The sequence below is a fragment of the Salvelinus namaycush genome, chromosome 40 (genome assembly GCF_016432855.1).
Source record: "Salvelinus namaycush isolate Seneca chromosome 40, SaNama_1.0, whole genome shotgun sequence".
Taxonomy (NCBI): Eukaryota; Metazoa; Chordata; class Actinopteri; order Salmoniformes; family Salmonidae; genus Salvelinus; species Salvelinus namaycush.
In genome coordinates, this window is record NC_052346.1 from 15,948,288 (window position 1) to 15,966,898 (window position 18,611).

The window sequence follows — 18,611 nt, forward strand, 5'->3', positions numbered from 1 at the left end:
TTTTCTCTGTGACCCTTTCCAGGGATCTGGGAAGACTATCGTTGCTATGCAAACATTAGCACACAGACGATAAATTGGGTGTATCAGGCATCTGCCTGACAACTTTGGTAAAGAGACACCAGATGCAGGGGCATCTTAGTACATCCTACTCTGAGGGAGTCACCCCCCACAGATCACTATGGAGATGAGGGAGGAGCATTCTAATAATGACTGGGCGCCCTTCCTACCTACTGTATGAGTGGCTGAATGGCTTGCGATGTCAAACTAGGGTATTCCTGAGTCAGACAATAGGAGACAAGAACAACTGGGCCCCACCTTACTTGACAGAAGATGTACATTCATCTGCAATGAGGATAGAATACCAGCTGTCATAAACAGTAATGACAGCTTATGTCAGCTTATAACCAGTTTATGTGGGCTCTGGTCAACTATGTGGAGAATAGGGTTTTTATTTTACAATCAACTACCTGTCGTTTTTACACATTATACAATACATAGGGAATAGGGTGTATTTTACTGTCAGGCATCTGTGTCTGTCTGGTTTCCAGTGACCCTGGCGTCATTTGTCTTCACAATGGGCAAAAATGTGGCTACTGGGCCATTTAGTTGTGTGGAGGTCCGTGAATGCCATCGTTGTCACATGACCAGTCTCAGTCATCGTTGTCACATGACCAGTCTCAGACATCTAGCACAAAGAGACCAACCATCCCTTATATCACCACATGAACCCCTTCCCTCCACTTTACCCCCATAGGATGTGTGTGCATAAACTTTGGACCATAGACAGAGTGACTGAGTATGAGCTCTGCCCCAGGCCTAAATGGCATTAATGATTATTTAAGCAATAAGCATAGTGAGCCTACCAGTACCACTGCCAAGTGGAGTAATACTCCTACTGGTATAGTGTTCCCGCCTTGGGACGGGAACCAACATGCTGTTGTTACGAATATCAATAATTTAGATAGTAAAGTGTCAGCGGCAGCACACTGAATCTTCCCATGACCTTGACCTTGAACATGTCTGAACATGTTGAACAAAGTGCAACACCAACATCAGCATCAGCATTCCACTGTGCCATGCAAAAACTTCCCGACATCCCTGATCTTGTAAAAGTCTTCGTACACCACCTAGTGGCCAAGGGGGAAAACACAGCCACGTTGAATAACTCACGTCAACGGTGCGCGCGCAGTCATCGCCATTTTGAGTTACAGCCGCACTTTGCTGGCTGATGACTGTAAGGAGGCACGATTTCTTCGTTTCTGAAATATTTCTGCGCATTCAAAGCTATACTTACTGGATATATATTGTGAGGGATTTACTTCGCTCTAAGTATGGCTCACCGAAATCTAAAACAGGTCAACATTCAAAACAACGCACCGTCGCCGAAACCTCAGCAGCAGCAGCAGTACCACCATCAGCAGCAGCACACAAAGCGCAACATGGACTCTTCAGGCATGGAGCGAAGGCCGAATGTTGCGGATGGGAAGACCCCACCACCAAAGCCGCCGCCGACGGCTGCCAGCCCTGCGGCAGAGAGGGAGGGTGGAGCCGTAGAGTCGCAGGAGATGACGCTGGATATAAAGAGTTTCAGGAGACCCGGGGAGAAAACCTTCACGCAGCGATGTAGGTTGTTCATCGGTAACCTCCCGACAGACCTCACGGAGGATGATTTCAAAAAGCTGTTTTCCAAGTATGGCGAGGCTAACGAGGTGTTTATCAACCGAGACCGAGGATTCGGCTTCATTCGACTGGTAAGACTGCGTTTTAGAGTAACGTTAATCAGTAATATCTAACTCCGTGGTGAAGGAAGCACCTTTTGAATGTTGGCGCTTAGGCCGCTATAGTATCGATAGCCATCTGTTTCCACTAGTTAGTTAGCTACGTCCGCCTGACCAGTTGTTAAGCCTACTCCCCCACCCGAAACCATTCATTACTTGATACGTTGGGTCCCTTTGAAACATACTTGACTAGATTTTATGGTAACACTATCTAGGTGGCAATTCTCATTAATCAATCAAGACTGCATAAAAAACGTTTGAAAGTTTGCTATCAATAGAGCCTAACCTTTGACCTGGTATTCTAGGAAACCAGGACGCTGGCGGAGATTGCCAAGGCAGAGTTGGACGGCACAGTGCTGGGGAACCGACCTATCCGGATCCGCTTCGCCACGCACGGCTCTGCCCTCACAGTGCGGAACCTTTCGCCCGTGGTCTCCAACGAGCTCCTCGAGGAGGCCTTCTCCGAGTTCGGCCCAGTCGAAAGGGCTATCGTTGTGGTGGACGACCGCGGAAGGCCCACTGGGAAGGGCTTCGTGGAGTTTGCCAACAAACCTTGTGCTCGTAAAGCCCTGGATCGCTGTGCTGACGGGGCGCTGCTGCTCACCACGTAAGACAACCAACGACTGCATTTACTTAGTTACCTGGTTTACGAAGTAACCCAAACCCACCAAATCAATTCCAAGCAGTGTTTGTGATAACTCCCACCTCACCGTGTTGTCTCCAGGTCTCCTCGGCCTGCCATAGTGGAACCCACCGAGCAGCTGGATGAAGAGGATGGACTCCCAGAGAAGTTGCTGGTGAAATCTGTACACTACCACAAGTACGTTATACACATGATCTCCTATTGGGAGTTTAACTCTCTGTACCAGGCTTGACAACGGGAGTTCTTTATCATAACCAGTATGAATTTGTTGATTTATTCACTTGCCCGTCGGTGTGTGTGTGTGCACCGTTCCACTTTCCTCATAGTCTCCCTGCAGGTCTTAATCCAGCCACTAACCCCTCTCCTCCCTGTCTCTCCAGGGAGAGGGAGCACCCCCCGCGGTTTGCCCAGCCGGGGACATTTGAGTTTGAGTACTCGTCCCGCTGGAAGGCCCTGGACGAGATGGAAAAGCAGCAGAGAGACCAGGTTGAGCGCAACATCCGAGAGGCCAAGGAGAAGCTGGAGCAAGAGATGGAGGCCGCCAAGCACGAGCATCAGCTCATGATGATGAGACAAGGTACACACACTCAGAGGAACCTCTCACACACACTGAGGAAGACGCTCACTTCTAAAGGACAAAGTTAACATGTTACCTTTTGTGTTGTGCACATATTCAACATTAGCAGACATAGCCATAGGCCTACTTCAAGTTGTCAGAAACTGTCACCTGTGAATACAAAAAAACATTAATACCAAGCCAACCCCTTTCTCTCAGACCTGATGTAATACCAAGCCAACCCCTTTCTCTCAGACCTGATGTAATACCAAGCCAACCCCTCCTCTCAGACCTGATGTAATACCAAGCCAACCCCTTTCTCTCAGACCTGATGTAATACCAAACAACTCCTCCTCTCAGACCTGATGTAATACCAAGCCAACCCCTTTCTCTCAGACCTGATGTAATACCAAGCCAACCCCTCCTCTTAGACCTGATGTAATACCAAGCCAACCCCTCTTAGACCTGATGTAATGCCAAGCCAACCCCTTTCTCTCAGACCTGATGTAATACCAAGCCAACCCCTTCTCTCAGACCTGATGTAATACCAAGCCAACCCCTTTCTCTCAGACCTGATGTAATACCAAGCCAACCCCTTTCTCTCAGACCTGATGTAATACCAAGCCAACCCCTTCTCTCAGACCTGATGTAATACCAAGCCAACCCCTTTCTCTCAGACCTGATGTAATACCAAGCCAACCCCTTTCTCTCAGACTGATGTAATACCAAGCCAACCCCTTTCTCTCAGACCTGATGTAATACCAAGCCAACCCCTTTCTCTCAGACCTGATGTAATACCAAGCCAACCCCTTTCTCTCAGACCTGATGTAATACCAAGCCAACTCCTCCTCTCAGACCTGATGTAATACCAAGCCAACCCCTCCTTTCAGACCTGATGTAATACCAAGCCAAACCCTTTCTCTCAGACCTGATGTAATACCAAGCCAAACCCTTTCTCTCAGACCTGATGTAATACCAAGCCAACCCTTTCTGTCAGACCTGATGTAATACCAATCCAACCCCTTTCTCTCAGACCTGATGTAATACCAAGCCAACCCCTTCTCTCAGACCTGATGTAATACCAAGCCAACCCCTCCTCTCAGACCCAATATAATACCAATCCAACCGCTTTCTCTCAGACCCAATGTAATACCAAAGCCCACCCCTCCTCTCAGACCTGATGTATTACCAAGCCAACCCCTCTCAAACCTGATGTAATACCAAGCCAACCCCTCCTCTCAGACCTGATGTAATACCAAGCCAACCCCTTTCTCTCAGACCTGATGTAATACCAAGCCAACCCATATTTCTCTCTCATCTTCTCTTTCTCAGACCTGATGAGGCGTCAAGAGGAGCTGAGACGTCTGGAGGAGCTTCGCAACCAGGAGCTGCAGAAACGCAAGAATATAGAGATGAGGTACGTGTGTGTGTACCTCCCACTCTATTTTCTACTCATCACGAGGAGAGTCAGAAGTGTGTGTGTTAAACGTTCTCTCCTGTTTGTAGACATGAGGAGAGGCGTAGGCAGGAGGAGGAGATGATGCAGCGCCATCGAGAGCAGGAAGAGATGAGACGCCAACCGGACGGCTTCAAGCCAAACTATGCGGACACCGTGAGTTTACCGGACAGATACACAAACATGCACACACAAAGGTCAGACCGGTTCACGCCTAACTTCATGAAGAGTGTGAGTACACTTGGAGAACACACACACAGCCAACATAGACCTTCACATCAGTACAGTCAGTATCACTCATTTCTAGGTTTTTGAATACACAAACTATCACACTTTTTTAAAAATGTTGTTCATTTCAGAGAAGCAGTGTTCACACACTTTCATTCACATGATTCTGCTGAGGGTCTGCGTTTTATATGGGGATTTTGAGAACATTCCCAGATATGATAGGGATAGGGATTTTTCGGGTCCATCGATCATGTTGGGTGCTGAGAAAAGATGCCTAACAGTCCTACCGCTCTACGTCACACTGATGATGATCAAGCATACTAGGGATGGGCACGGTTAATTAAATACCCGGATATCCGACCGAATGTTAGTATTCAATTACTTGAGTGTTATTTTTTAAAGATATTTATTTATTTATTTAGACCTATTTTAACGATGAAAAAGCTTTGTCTATATTACGTCATCCTTGTGACATTTTTATCTACAAAGAAATACCAGGATATTTGAAATTCTTAATTGAATTAAACAACAAACCTTTGAATGTAGTTTCTATAGCGGTGTGTTGATCTACTGCTGGGTATTTAGCCCTCCAGGCTGCCCGACTCGGGAAGCCATTTTCCCCACTTCAAATAGCAATTACAGGCACTCCCTTGACAGAGTTTCCACAATACCTGACACAGATCAATGCAAAACACTCACCAGAACCTTTTTTGTAGCAGAATCAGTTCTATCACAGCGAAAATCAGACTTCTCTTTCGTTGTTGCTGTTAGCCAAACTACCGTAAACGCAGTATCTCCGCTGTTTACCTCTGCCATGTGCATGTGCATGTGCATCGACTATCTGGAAAATATAAGTGATGATATTATTTGAATAGTAAAATAATTTTGACTACCCATTCCTAAAGCATCCCAGAATGCTGTCTTTTTCTTTTCAAATAGTGTCCCATATCACTATAGGAGCATATCTTTTCTAGGTAACTACAGATTAACATAGTGTACCGTAGTCCTGTGTGTGAAAGTCTAATATAAATGGATCTGGGTTGGTCTAGTTTAGGGTAGCCTACTACCTATTTAGTGCTATTTCTTATGTAAGTAGCATGTCACAATACCAACAGGGCTCTAGGTTTGGTTTTGGTATCTTCCAAAGACTTTAGCTTGAAAGACACAAACCTGATCTGAAATTGACCTCAAGCCGCTATTCTTTCTCCTTCTGACGGGACTGATGGGTGTAAGTAGTGCAGCGATTGCTCAACCTAACCCTCCAATGGGCTTAGGGTAGCAGCTGACGGCCACCATCTTGTTTACACCCATCTGGTCTTCAGATCAGCTAAAACCAAAAGAGAAAGGCCGAGGGGTTTTCATATTGGTTCATCGTTGTTTTACTGTGGTTTTCAGGGTGTATTTTTCTCACCAAACTGATGTCCAGCAGTAGCAGCCCTTCTAAGCAGTGTATCCACAATACTAGCCTCACAGCTAGTGACATAAAACACCATGTAGCTGTCCCACGTTATACGTACATCATCAATTCAAATGTCTGTTGTATTTACCTGGGTTTTCAACACCTATTTTACTAAAGTAGTATGGGAGAGGGACACCTGCTAGAACAAAATACTGCTCTATCTCTGCTGAGTTGTCTGAAGTAATCTAGATCCCGTAACCGACAGCTTGGCGTTCTTGTCGGAACGTTAAGAGGGGAGAGGCTAATGATTGACAGACACTTTCACCACTGCTCATTTGTGATGCTTGAGTGTGTTCCAGATGAGAGTAACTTCACTTCCAGAGAGAGTCCTCAGAATAGTTCTAAGGTTTTCCATGAAGGCGATAGGGTAACTTGAATGTTAATCTGTTAAAATTTTAACGGCATGTCTAGAAATGGCCACTGTGCAAATGCTGTGTCCTTTGGTATCTTCACTTTATCTAATCACTTGACAAAAACACAGGCAAAGAGTTGAGGAATCTGTCATCAGCTTTTTTTTAGGTGGATTTTAATGTCTTTCATTTTAAGGCCTACGTCTTGGTCCCAATTTTCAATACTTCAATAGTCTCCAGTCAACTTTTTCATCATTGCAACTCTGTGATCATGGGTTGGGAAACATACTGACGTTCTCAGGAAACATGCGTTTACCTACCTAGCCCTTAGTGCACCTGTATTACTGCATGCCTGTGGATGTGATGTGTCTTATGATGTTGCTGCATAATAACTTTTCTTCTCTGTTTCTATTGTGTGTTGAGAGGCCGTAGAGAAAGAGGACCGGCTGGAAATATCGTACAAAGCTCCCTCTGCTGTTACAGCCACCCTTACACTACTCTTAGCATGAACTCTTGCTCCTATGCAACAGTTACAACTCCTACAGCTTAACCCAAAACAACCCGCACAAGGATTAACATAGATCTATTGTCGTTACCCTTTACCATTAGTCTTGGGGGGAATGTTAGACTGGCGGCAATCTTAGAACATGCTCGCAAGCCTCACACGCATTTACAAACAACACGTATACCTAACACACTTTTTGTCTCCCTCCTTTTACATTTTAGTAATTTAGCAGACGCTCTCTTCCAGAGCGACTTAGTGCATTCATCGTAAGAAAGCTAGGTGAGACAACCACATATCGGTCGTAGTAAGTACATTTTTCCTCAATTAAAGTAGTGATCAGCAATGTCAGTGCTAGTAGGAAAAGATGAGTGCAAGTTTTAAAAAATTAATGATGCTCCATCCCCCAACTTACTGCGCAATCGACCGAGGAATGAAAACCAAAAGGGGTGGTTGAATAGAAGTCCATAAGACAAAGCTGAACTACAACTTAGAAGGCAGAAGTGTCTGGCAATAATATAACTTTTAAAGATCTATCAATTGGGCACCACTTTGTAATCAATGTGTCCCGTCATCCAGAGTGCCAAAGTTGTGTTCGTGTAAAACATACACAGGATTACAGTACAGTATATGTAGGCCTACTATTAGTGGCACTAGCAAAAGTCCTCACTTTAAATATTGTTAAAAAAAACAGACTTATGGTTATTATGTAGCATGCTACTCCTCTAACACCGTTTCAGATAGAAGTACCATTCAAACTTTAAAATGTGTAGACTGGTCTGGATTAAGTTGCTTGCATACTGTTTTTTTCATAGCATATATGCCAATTTAAACCAAAAAAAACAAACACCAATTTCAATCTTGTCTCATCGCAAATCCCCAACGGGCTCTGGAGGCGAAGGTCGAGTCATGCGTCCTCTGAAACATTACCTGCCAAACCGCGCTTTTTAACACCCGCCAGCTTAACCCGGAAGCCAGGCGCACCAATGTGTTGGAGGAAACACCGTTCACCTGACGACCACAGTCAGCCTGCAGGCGCCCAGCCCACCACAAGGAGTCGCTAGAGCGCGATGAGCCAAATGAAGCTCCCCCTGTCAAACACTCCCCCTAACCCGGACGTTGCTGGGCCAATTGTGCGCCGCCCTATGGGATTCCCGATCACGGCCGGTTATGTGATACAGCCCGGGATCGAACCTGGGTCTGTAGTGACACCTCTAGCACTACGATGTAGTGCCTTAGACCGCTGCGCCACTCGGGAGGCCCTGCATATATACTTTTTAAATTATTTAACTTTTTGTCCTTAAAAACTTTGGATAACAATGTGACTTTTTACACATCAGCTACTTTGACCACTTTCCCAGCAATTTAGACAAAACTTAGAGGACATGAAATATTGGTCTTCTCTGCTATTCAAATCGGGAATGGAATTATCTTCTAACAATCAAACTATACAGCTGTTTTAGGAACCGCATCAACTACTATCTCTTCACTTTTACAAACTTTTGACTACTTTTATAAAAAGTTAGTGTATGAAATCTTTAGTCTGCTTTTCAAATCTGAAATCAGAACAGCAATATCAAATTATAACACTTACTCTAGCTAACACATGGCCTACCTATCTAAAACAGTCACTACTGCAACGTAGACTACTGCTACTAGTACTTCTGGGCTACTTACTACTACCTAGTCTCCCACTGAAGGCTACTATTACTATTTATAAATCAGTCACGCCCTCTACTACACCAGACTCAAATTTTCAACACTAACAAACTTCTAAACTTCCACCACTAGGTGTAACATATTCATCACCCCTAATTTATAGCCTAAAACGTTTCTAATTCCTTATGAGTAAAAGTGTTGTAGTCTGAGTGTATTTACTGTATTTGTGATGAAATATGTGATCGAACTCCCCCACACGCCAAAGTAATACGGTTTTTATAGTTGTCTATCATAGTATGGGCTTTGGTAGTATGGGCTTATCAGACTAGATATTTTAACATTTAACTTTGGCTATAATTCTTCACTTAAGTTAAATGTTTTACATTTCTTCAACTACCACAAAAATACTTTCAAAGACCTAAAGCAAGTCCCACAATTTTTTGTTAATTGATAATTACCTTCTAGTTACTTTTTAAGATAAAAAAATAAAATACAAATGTTTAGGGAGTATTTATCCATAAACATTTGTGCGGAAATTGTTCCAGGCAAAAGACCTATATCATATATTCTGATCAATACTCAAGATTTCATTCCAACAAATACTGTACATTTTGTTTTGTTTCTCGTTTAACAGTTATTTTTATTTTAAGGTTTCTTGCATTTAATTAACTCAACATTATAGATGACAAACTTTTGTAATACTGTCACGTGTCATGTTAATTAACATGACATTTTAATGTCCCAAACTGCACTTACCTCTGTACTCAACAGAGACGTGTGTGTGTGTGTGTGTGTGTGTGTGTGTGTGTGTGTGTGTGTGTGTGTGTGTGTGTGTGTGTGTGTGTGTGTGTGTGTGTGTGTGTGTGTGTGTGTGTGTGTGTGTGTGTACTTAAACTACTTCATGTGCTTGTCTTGAGGGAGTGTTGTGTGCAAGCATGTGTGATGGAAGTGTTCGATCTTCAATGTGGAACATTTGCATTGTATTCCAGGTAAGTATATTCAGGTGGAGCTGTAACTACTTAACTAGAACACAATTTGTCCTGCAAAAGATGAGTGAATGCAGCTGGTGAAGGATTTTTAGTGTCCATCCCTCATTAACTATTTAAATGTACATGATTTGAAATCTAGTATATTAATATGGAATATATAATATATGTACTATTTACCCATGTTTACCCATGTTTGTTTTAGCTGGCCAGTTTAAAATTCACAGGAAACTCAGATTTTACAATGTATATCTTAAGACATTTTGGACTAGGAGGTGTATTCTGTGGTTCTGCATTGTTTAGAATGTTGCTGGTAGAAATGCATGTCTGTTCTAAACAATGCTTTTCTATCTGTAACTCTTCTGACTTTCACAATATAACGTAGCACACAGGACTAGACTGTATGTGTATCATATTTGTATGATGGTGTGAGTGAGCGAGTTGGGAGGATGTTGAGTGTACTTGCATATTATTTGTGTCTGTGAGAGTGTGTGGGGGGGGGGGATGAGTGATGATGTGTACTTACGTGTGTGTGGTGTGTGTGAGAGAGCGAGTGGGGGCATGTTTATTGCATGTCCTTTGTGATAAGATATTTTTTGTGAGGGGATGTCAGTGTTGATAATGTGTGTGCTTTGTACAGCTTCATTTGTGGGTTTGTGTAGAGTACATATATATTTGTGTGTACTAATGTTTAGGTTGTCTGAACATCAATGTGTGGAGGGGATTTATCTACTTTTCTATCTTTTCTCTTGCATATTTATCAGTAACCCTTATTCCTCTATTAGGCTGAAATTACCACAACAAGGTCACTTCAGTGTTTGATCAACTTTGGACTAAATCCATGTTATGTTTTGGCTTGTCCCATATTAAGTTATATACTCATCACATACAGACCAATATTGACCTTTTTAGATGGACCTTATGTGTCCTGTATGGATTTTCGAGTAACTTGTTAAGCATACCTAGGAACTCAGATGTTCATTCTGTATGTACTCCTCTCACTAAGTTCTTGCACATCCAATACAGTATCATTCCACACACAGCTTTTAACTCCTTCTTCAGGGACTTTTTCTATCACAGTTGGGAGAACATTATTAACCTTATTCCCTGGCTGTTACTTATATATCTGTGTGAGTGTTGTGATGTGTGAGGAATCATCCTACACATGTCCTAATGGTCCTGGTAGTTATTGTCCATAAGGTTTACGGGTGCACCACTCTTCTTCACTTCTTCCAGAGAGAACAGGAAATGAGAATGGGTGAACTGGGCCCTCGTGGAGCCATTAATATGGGAGGTAGGGTCATAACGATGACTCAGCACTGACTGGTCCATGAACAACCATAAACTACCCCCTCCCCCTTTCGGTGTCTACAGATCTAAAGGAACTGGGAAGGTGTTGGCCATATGGCTACGTTTGTGAAACTCTGGTAACTTTCTCAATTCCCAGGGTCTGGGATTCCTGGAAAGCCTGGGAATTTGGGGAAAGTTACTGGAGTTTTGCCGCCCTAGCCATAAGGCAGAAGTTCCCCCTAAGAAGGCTAGGTGGCGCCACCGCCATATTGTGTGCACCTGGCTAGTTCCTTCAGGTCGGCAGACATTAAAGGGCTAGGAGCAGGGCTAGGGATATATTGTGAGGCTCTGAACGGGATGGGCTGTGTGAGGCTCATGGTGGCTCCTTCACCACTTCATGGATGTAACCCGGGGCTGCACATCACCTACATACTGTGTACTGAAGTACTAATACTACTGGGGGAAATATGCTCATGTGGCGTAGTCCGAGAACATGCTAATTATGTTTTTGTGTCACTGATTAGATATGTGAGTGCGAGTGACTAGGGTGTAAGTGTGTTTTGGGGGATTGTGAGACTGAAATAATCGTGGAGGGGTTAAAGTTGTCCATCACTGCAAACGATTTCCGTCTGATTAGATATGTGAGTGAGAGTGACTAGGGTGTAAGTGTGTTTTGGTGGATTGTGAGACTGAAATAATCGTGGAGGGGTTAAAGTTATCCAATACTGCAAACGATTTCCATCATGGAATTTTTTGATATATATATTTTTATGCCTAAATGGTATAACTCAGTTTTAATACATGTACAAAATTATCCTCTTTCCTGACAAGTAATGATGGCCATGCCTTTTGTTTTCATGAAAAAGGAGTTTTGCAGTCGATCTGAGTGACTTAAATTTCAGTCATGGGATTTCTTTTGTTTTTACCCCTGATTTGTGTGGAGAAACTGAGTACATCAATTCGTAGAAAGTCATGTCTTCCTTTTTTAGTGTGAATTTTACATGATGACTTCACTACTTATGATCTTTTTGTTATCAGGTCATTTGTTGTTTAGTCAACTGGTTGAAGGAAACCATTGTTTTCTTTAATTCTGAATGTTTTATGTAACTTCACTTTTGCGCTTTCTACAAACCTACTTATTTATCGTGCCACACATGTGGAAGGTTACCGGATTCAAACTAGATGAGGCCCAACCCGAACAAACATTTCTAGCTTGAGGGGTTTTAGCAAACATTTTGTATCAGCAGTAGCCACCAATCCCAACACTTGGTAAATGTTCTTATCTACAAGTTTAGAATAAACCTATCCCTTTGTTTGTATTTACATTTTATGTGTGTGTATGTTTACTACTTACAAACATAATGGCGTGCGTTGTTCAATGAGATGGTGAATTATTCTTTTTTGGGGGGGGGGGGGGGGGGTTTGCAGTATCATTTCTGTGTACATATACCATCTAGGAAAAGTTGATCATTTGTTCATTTCTAGCAGTGTGGGTGGGTGGGTGGGGTCAATTCATAACTAATACAGCTCTGTCTCATTTAGTATCTAGAAAGACTAATGAACTCTACTCGCGTTTCCATTAGCAGATGATGCAACATTTTCTATCTTTTTAAATGTTTTAAATGTAAAAATTTTATTAAATGACTTGTCATCCTACTGATGCTTTTAAAGACCTGTATCGTATGGCTATGAATGCTGTGAATGGGGTTTGGGTCCGGGGTTGAATATCTGGCAATGGTGATGTGCAGTCACGGTTTATAACCTAGAAGCAGAACTGGGTGATGGCGTTCTTTCGCCTGAAATCGGAAATTCAACCAGACTATCTGAGGGTCTCTCACAGCTTGTCCCACATTGCTATTTTACTGTAATGGAACTCTTACTCTGTTGATTGAATGGTATGATACACTGCTCCTGTTCCCAATGACCTGTAAATAGTCTGTTGTAGGCATCTATCTGCTAACGTTGGTTTTTGGTTGTTCGGCTATATATTAATTCAACTTGACCAATTTTAAGGCATAGCCTAATGATTACAGGTGCTGTAGACTGTTAACCTGCCATATGAAATCGTTAACAAATTATGTATGTTTTTAAAACAGTATTTTTTATATATATATATACTAAACAAAAAAAATGTTTAAAAAAATTATGTAACATGCAACAATTTCAAATATTTAACTGAGTTACAGTTCATAGAAAAAAATCAGTCAATTGAAAAATGTATTAGGCCCCCAGCTCATGTAACATGGGACCAACATTTTACATGTTGCGTTTATATTTTTGTTCAGTGTGCATATCGATATGGATATCTCACCACAGACTAACAAAATTTGATATGTTTTCAATTGTTTACCACCGGGCTCAATATTTTTGACTTATTTTTCCTATCGAACTAGGAAAATGAAACTTTTGACACCTACATAATTGGCATTGCTTGTGTGACCAACAACCAACGTTAGCTAGCTCTGTCAGCCCTGAGAGATTTTTACACCACTCTACAACAACAAACAGTGCACACGGGGTGTGATGGGTGGGGTTTACTTCCAGTGTGACCAAACGATGCTACGTTGTTTTGCGTGTAGATGGGTTTAACCCCGCCTCTGTTGCTGGGGCCAGTGTAAACCAGGGACCCCCTCAAATGATGGGCATAGGCATAAGCGGAAGGGCCGGAGCCATGGGCCCCGAGGGAACTCCAAACATGGGCGCACCAAACATGATGCCAGACAATGGAGCCATGGTAATGTATGCGCTAAGATGGGCGCTTACTCTTAACCTCTCAATAACTTGCTCTCCTTAACCTGCTCAACCCTTGGTACTGCAGTGTATTGTTTTCAGGTTTTAACCAGTGGTGAGAGGAGATGCCAGAGGCTATTTAGATGCTGCTTATGGATATTACATTCCAAGGTGTTTTGCCAGTGACTTTGATTTTAAAAGTTGATGGTACAGATATCTCGTCCAGCTGGTCTTTTCTGGCATCTTTTCCCTTACCATTGCGATATCTTTAATCATGATATCATAGTATCTCGTGGTGGTGATTAGCAAATTGAGGTTAATAATAACATTTACTCCCCTGACTTCACTGTTCACATCATGAGGTTAGTGCGGGTTAGGAAAGGGATTCTCATAGCTTATATCAGCTCTGCACCCATAACTAATGGATTGATTCCTCTCTCCCTCTTCTGACTCTGCCCGGAACTCCTCTGCTTGCCTACTTTGACGTTCGGAACGCCTTCTCATTGCCTCGCCAAAACGAACATTGTTATTGAATATCCCTCCCATCTGATTCTTCTGCATCTGGACTGCTCATAATATCTCCACCAACCCTACCCCTTTATACTGTAGCTGCGCACCGATAGGTTCCCCCAGGTGGCTCCTAATCAGATTGGTTCGTCCCCCATGATAGTCCGTCCAGGTGTCGAGTCCCCTCAGCAGCAACAGGCAGTGGGAGCAGGGCTAATGGGGGCAGGGCTTATGGGGGCAGGGCCTGGGCCTGCAGTGGGGGGGCCAGCAAGCTTCGGGAGGGGAATCCCTGTTGTGGGAAACTATGAAGGGCCTAACAACAAACGTCGCAGATACTGATTGTGTTATTATGTTTACGTTTTTTTCAACGGTGTAACCCAAGGCTCAATATTTGGATCTCTTGCTTTTCCTTTCTCATTATGTAAAATAACTGATTTATTTTCTCGTCAAATGTTTGTTTTTGTTCTTTTAATTTGGGCTGATTATTTCCCTCAGCTTCTTCATGTGTCCCAAATGTTGAAAAAAAATACTTGTTTTATATCAAAAGCCAGGCCCAATGTTGACGCAAAAACACAAATCTTCAATGTTGGCCGCCAAAGGCCAATATCAACTGCGATGTATCTTGATGTAGTCAGGTCTGTAGGTAAGGTTTAGGCCAATATTAACTGTGATGTATCTTGATGTAGGCAGGTCTGTAGATGGCTTATAAACTTCTGTATGATGTTGTATCTTGCTTTTTGCTATCAGTATCCTATCCTCCTGTTATTGTTGTTTTCAGTAGTACCTAGTAACAATAAGTGAAGACCTGCATTGCCTCTGCAATGGTTAGCTTGCTTTGATTTCCTCCCATCCATGGAATGTATTTCAGGTACAGTGCATCCTGTAGTAGTTTGTTTGGCTAACTGCAATAAAACTGTGAAATGCCATTTTGTGAATACTAAGTTGATTGAAGTAAAAAAAAAAAAAAAAAAAAAACTATTTTGTAGCCCCTCTCTCTCTTGCCTTTTTAGATATTTTGGGATTTTCTCACCTTCATCCTTGTTTCAAATATTATGAACCTTTTAATTTTTCAGAGCAGAGCCAAAATGATGTCCGTGTAAAACATACACAGCCTTGTGTTGTCACCCAGAGTCACATTTGTTTATTTGCAAGCTATAGCACACAATATTTTGCAAAGCTAGATTTTAAAAGACCATAGAGTTTAGCCTGCTTCGTGTTTTCTTTTTTTGCCAAGGAAAATCTGATATCGTAGTATCGTGATACTGGTATCGGGACATCACTATTGGGTGTAATTGATCCTCAACCAGGCAAAATACCTATATCGGATATTCTGATCAATACACTAGAGTTTAATTTGAACCAATAGGCTACTCTACATTTTGTTAGTCATTTCTCATTCTTTTTCCGTATATTTAAAGTTTCTTGTATTTTAATTAACTCAACATTATAGACAAACTTTTGTAATATTGTCTTGTGTTATGTTAATTTAACATGACATTTGAATATCCCATACTCGTGCACTTACCTCTACTCAAGAGCGAGAGAATTTGTGTTGCCGTGTGTGTAGTAACATAGTAAAATCATGTGCTTGTCTTGAGGGAGTGTTGTGTGCAAGCATGTGTGATGAAAGTGTTTGATCTTCAATGTGTAACATTTCCATTATATTCCAGGTAAGTATATTCAAGTGGCGCCGTAACTACACTACATGGCAGTATGTGGACACCTCATCGAACATCTCATTCCAAAATCATGGGCATTAATATGGAGTTGGTCCCCCTTTGCTGCTATAACAGCTTCTGGGAAGGCTTTCCACTAGATGTTGGAACATTGCTGCGGAGACTTGCATCCATTCAGCCACGAGCATTAGTGAGGTCGGGCACTGATATTGGGCGATTAGGCCTGGCTCGCAGTCGGCGTTCCAATTCATCCCAAAAGGGTTCGATGGGGTTGATGTCAGGGCTCTGTGCCTGCCAGTCAAGTTCTTCACACCGATCTCCACAAACCATTTATGTATGGACCTCACTTCATGCACAGGGGCATTGTCATGCTGAAACAGGGAAGGGCCTTCCCCAAATGTATTTATATACAATATACTTGCAGTGAAGACGCTCAACAACTACACCACACCAGTCATCCAACAGACTCCCATTCAGAGCGACACACAGAAGCATCCAGGGTCAACACCCTGCTCAAGGGCATGTCAAGATCTCCTTTGCAGTTGGCACTATGTATTGGGGCAGGCATCATTCTCCTGGCATCTGCCAAACCCAGATTCGTCCGTTGGACTGCCAGATGGTGAAGCGTGATTCATCACTCCAGAGAATGCGTTTCCACTGCTCCAGAGTCCAATGGCGGTGAGCTTTACACCACTCCAGCCAATGCTTGGCATTGTGCATGGGGATCTTAGGCTTTTGTGTGGCTGCTCATCCATGGAAACCCATTTCATGAAGCTCCCGACGAACCGTTTGGAACTCGGTAGTGAGTGTTGCAACCGATGACAGGCAATTTCTACATGCTTCAGCACTCTGCGGTCCTGTTCTGGGAGCTTGTGTGGCCTACCACTTTGTTGCTCCTAGACGTTTCCAATTCACAGTAACAGCACTTACAGTTGACCGGGGCAGCTCTACTGGGGCAGCTCTGGCAGGGCAGAAATTTGACAAACAAACTTGTTGGAAAGGTGGCATCCTATGACGGTGCCACGTTGAAAGTCACTGAGCTCTTCAGTTAGGCCATTCTACTACCAATGTTTGACTATGGAGATTTCATGGGTGTGTGCTCGATTTTATACACCTGTCAGCAATGGGTGTGGCTGAAATAGCCAAATCCACTAATTTGAAGTGGTGTCCACATACTTTTGTGTGTGTAAATATGTGTGTCTATAACTTGAACACAGATAAACCCACTACAGACGAGTGAATGCAACCGGTGAAGGAATTAGTTTAGTGTCCATCCCTCATTAAGTATTTTAATGTAACTCATGATTTTGAATATAGTGTATATGTTTAATTTGTGTTAGCTGGCCAGTTTTTTTTTTTTATTCAGAAAACTCATATCTTGCAACATCTTAAGACATTAACCTGTCTGGCACCGGGGTTCCGCTAGCGGAACTCCTCCCACATTCCACTGAAAAGGCAGAGCGTGAAATTCAAAAAATATTTTTGAGAAATATTTAACTTTCACACATTAACAAGTCCAATACAGCAAATGAAAGATACACATCTTGTGAATCCAGTCAACATGTCCGATTTTTAAAATGTTTTACAGCGAAAACACCACATATATTTATGTTAGCTCACCACCAAATACAAAAAAGGACAGACATTTTTCACAGCACAGGTAGCATGCACAAAGCCAACCTAACTAACCAAGAACCAACCAAACTAACCAAGAAACAACTTCATCAGATGACAGTCTTATAACATGTTATACAATAAATCTATGTTTTGTTCGAAAAATGTGCATATTTGAGGTATAAATCAGTTTTACATTGCAGCTACCATCACAGCTACTGTCAGAAATAGCACCGAAGCAGCCAGAGTAATTAGACACCAACGTCAAATACCTAAATACTCATCATAAAACATTTCTGAAAAATCGATGGTGTACAGCAAATTAAAGACAAACATCTTGTGAATCCAGCCAATATTTCCGATTTTTTAAAGTGTTTTACAGCGAAAACACAATATAGCATTATATTAGCTTACTACAATAGCCTACCACACTACCGCATTCATTCATCAAGGCACGTTAGCGATAGCGAATAAACCAGCAAAAGATATTAATTTTCACTAACCTTCATAAACCTTCATCAGATGACAGTCCTATAACATCAGGTTATACATACACTTATGTTTTGTTCGAAAATGTGCATATTTAGAGCTGAAATCAGTGGTTATACATTGTGCTAACGTAGCATCTTTTTCCCAGAATGTGCGGATATTTTTATGACACAACTATTCTGACCAAATAACTATTCATAAACGTTACTAGAAAATACATGTTGTATAGGAAATGATAGATACACTAGTTAATGCAATCGGCGTGTTAGAATTCTAAAAATAACTTCATTACGACATCCAGCTTAGTTATAGCGAGAGCGTGCCCAAAATCTGGGCGCAAACTACTATTTCACATGTTCGACAGATATATGAAATAGCATCATAAAATGGGTCCTACTTTTGATGATCTTCCATCAGAATGTTGTACAAGGGGTCCTTTGTCCAGAACAATCGTTGTTTGGTTTTAGAATGTCCTCTTCTCCAGTCAATTAGCACGGAAAGCTAGCAAAGTAGCGCGAAGCTCTCCTTCCTGAACAAAGGCACACAACGCAACACGCCTAACGTCCCGAATAAATTTCAATAATCTAATAAAACTATATTGAAAAAACATACTTTACGATGATATTGTCACATTTATCAAATAAAATCAAAGCCGGAGATATTAGTCGTCTATAACGACAGCTTTTCA

General features: G+C 42.2%; 1 protein-coding gene across 1 annotated transcript; it reads left to right on the top strand.

Annotated features, from left to right (window-relative positions):
• The first annotated feature begins 1,210 nt into the window (after positions 1 to 1,210).
• LOC120033130 (paraspeckle component 1-like) lies at positions 1,211 to 15,113 on the top strand. Its single transcript, XM_038979394.1, has 9 exons — positions 1,211 to 1,751; positions 2,084 to 2,385; positions 2,503 to 2,598; positions 2,802 to 2,998; positions 4,310 to 4,394; positions 4,484 to 4,589; positions 10,854 to 10,911; positions 13,487 to 13,641; positions 14,247 to 15,113. Exons 1-9 carry the CDS (start codon positions 1,332 to 1,334, stop codon positions 14,481 to 14,483), a joined length of 1,656 nt encoding a protein of 551 aa, XP_038835322.1. The 5' UTR covers positions 1,211 to 1,331; the 3' UTR covers positions 14,484 to 15,113.
• The last annotated feature ends 3,498 nt before the right edge of the window (positions 15,114 to 18,611 follow it).

Excerpts from the sequence above, each read along its gene's own strand:
- LOC120033130 (XM_038979394.1), top strand. The coding sequence starts at position 1,332 with ATGGCTCACCGAAATCTAAAACAGGTCAACATTCAAAACAACGCACCG. Across the intron at positions 2,386-2,502 it reads GGGGCGCTGCTGCTCACCAC|GTCTCCTCGGCCTGCCATAG; the intron begins GTAAGACAACCA and ends TGTTGTCTCCAG. Across the intron at positions 13,642-14,246 it reads TGCCAGACAATGGAGCCATG|CTGCGCACCGATAGGTTCCC; the intron begins GTAATGTATGCG and ends TTTATACTGTAG.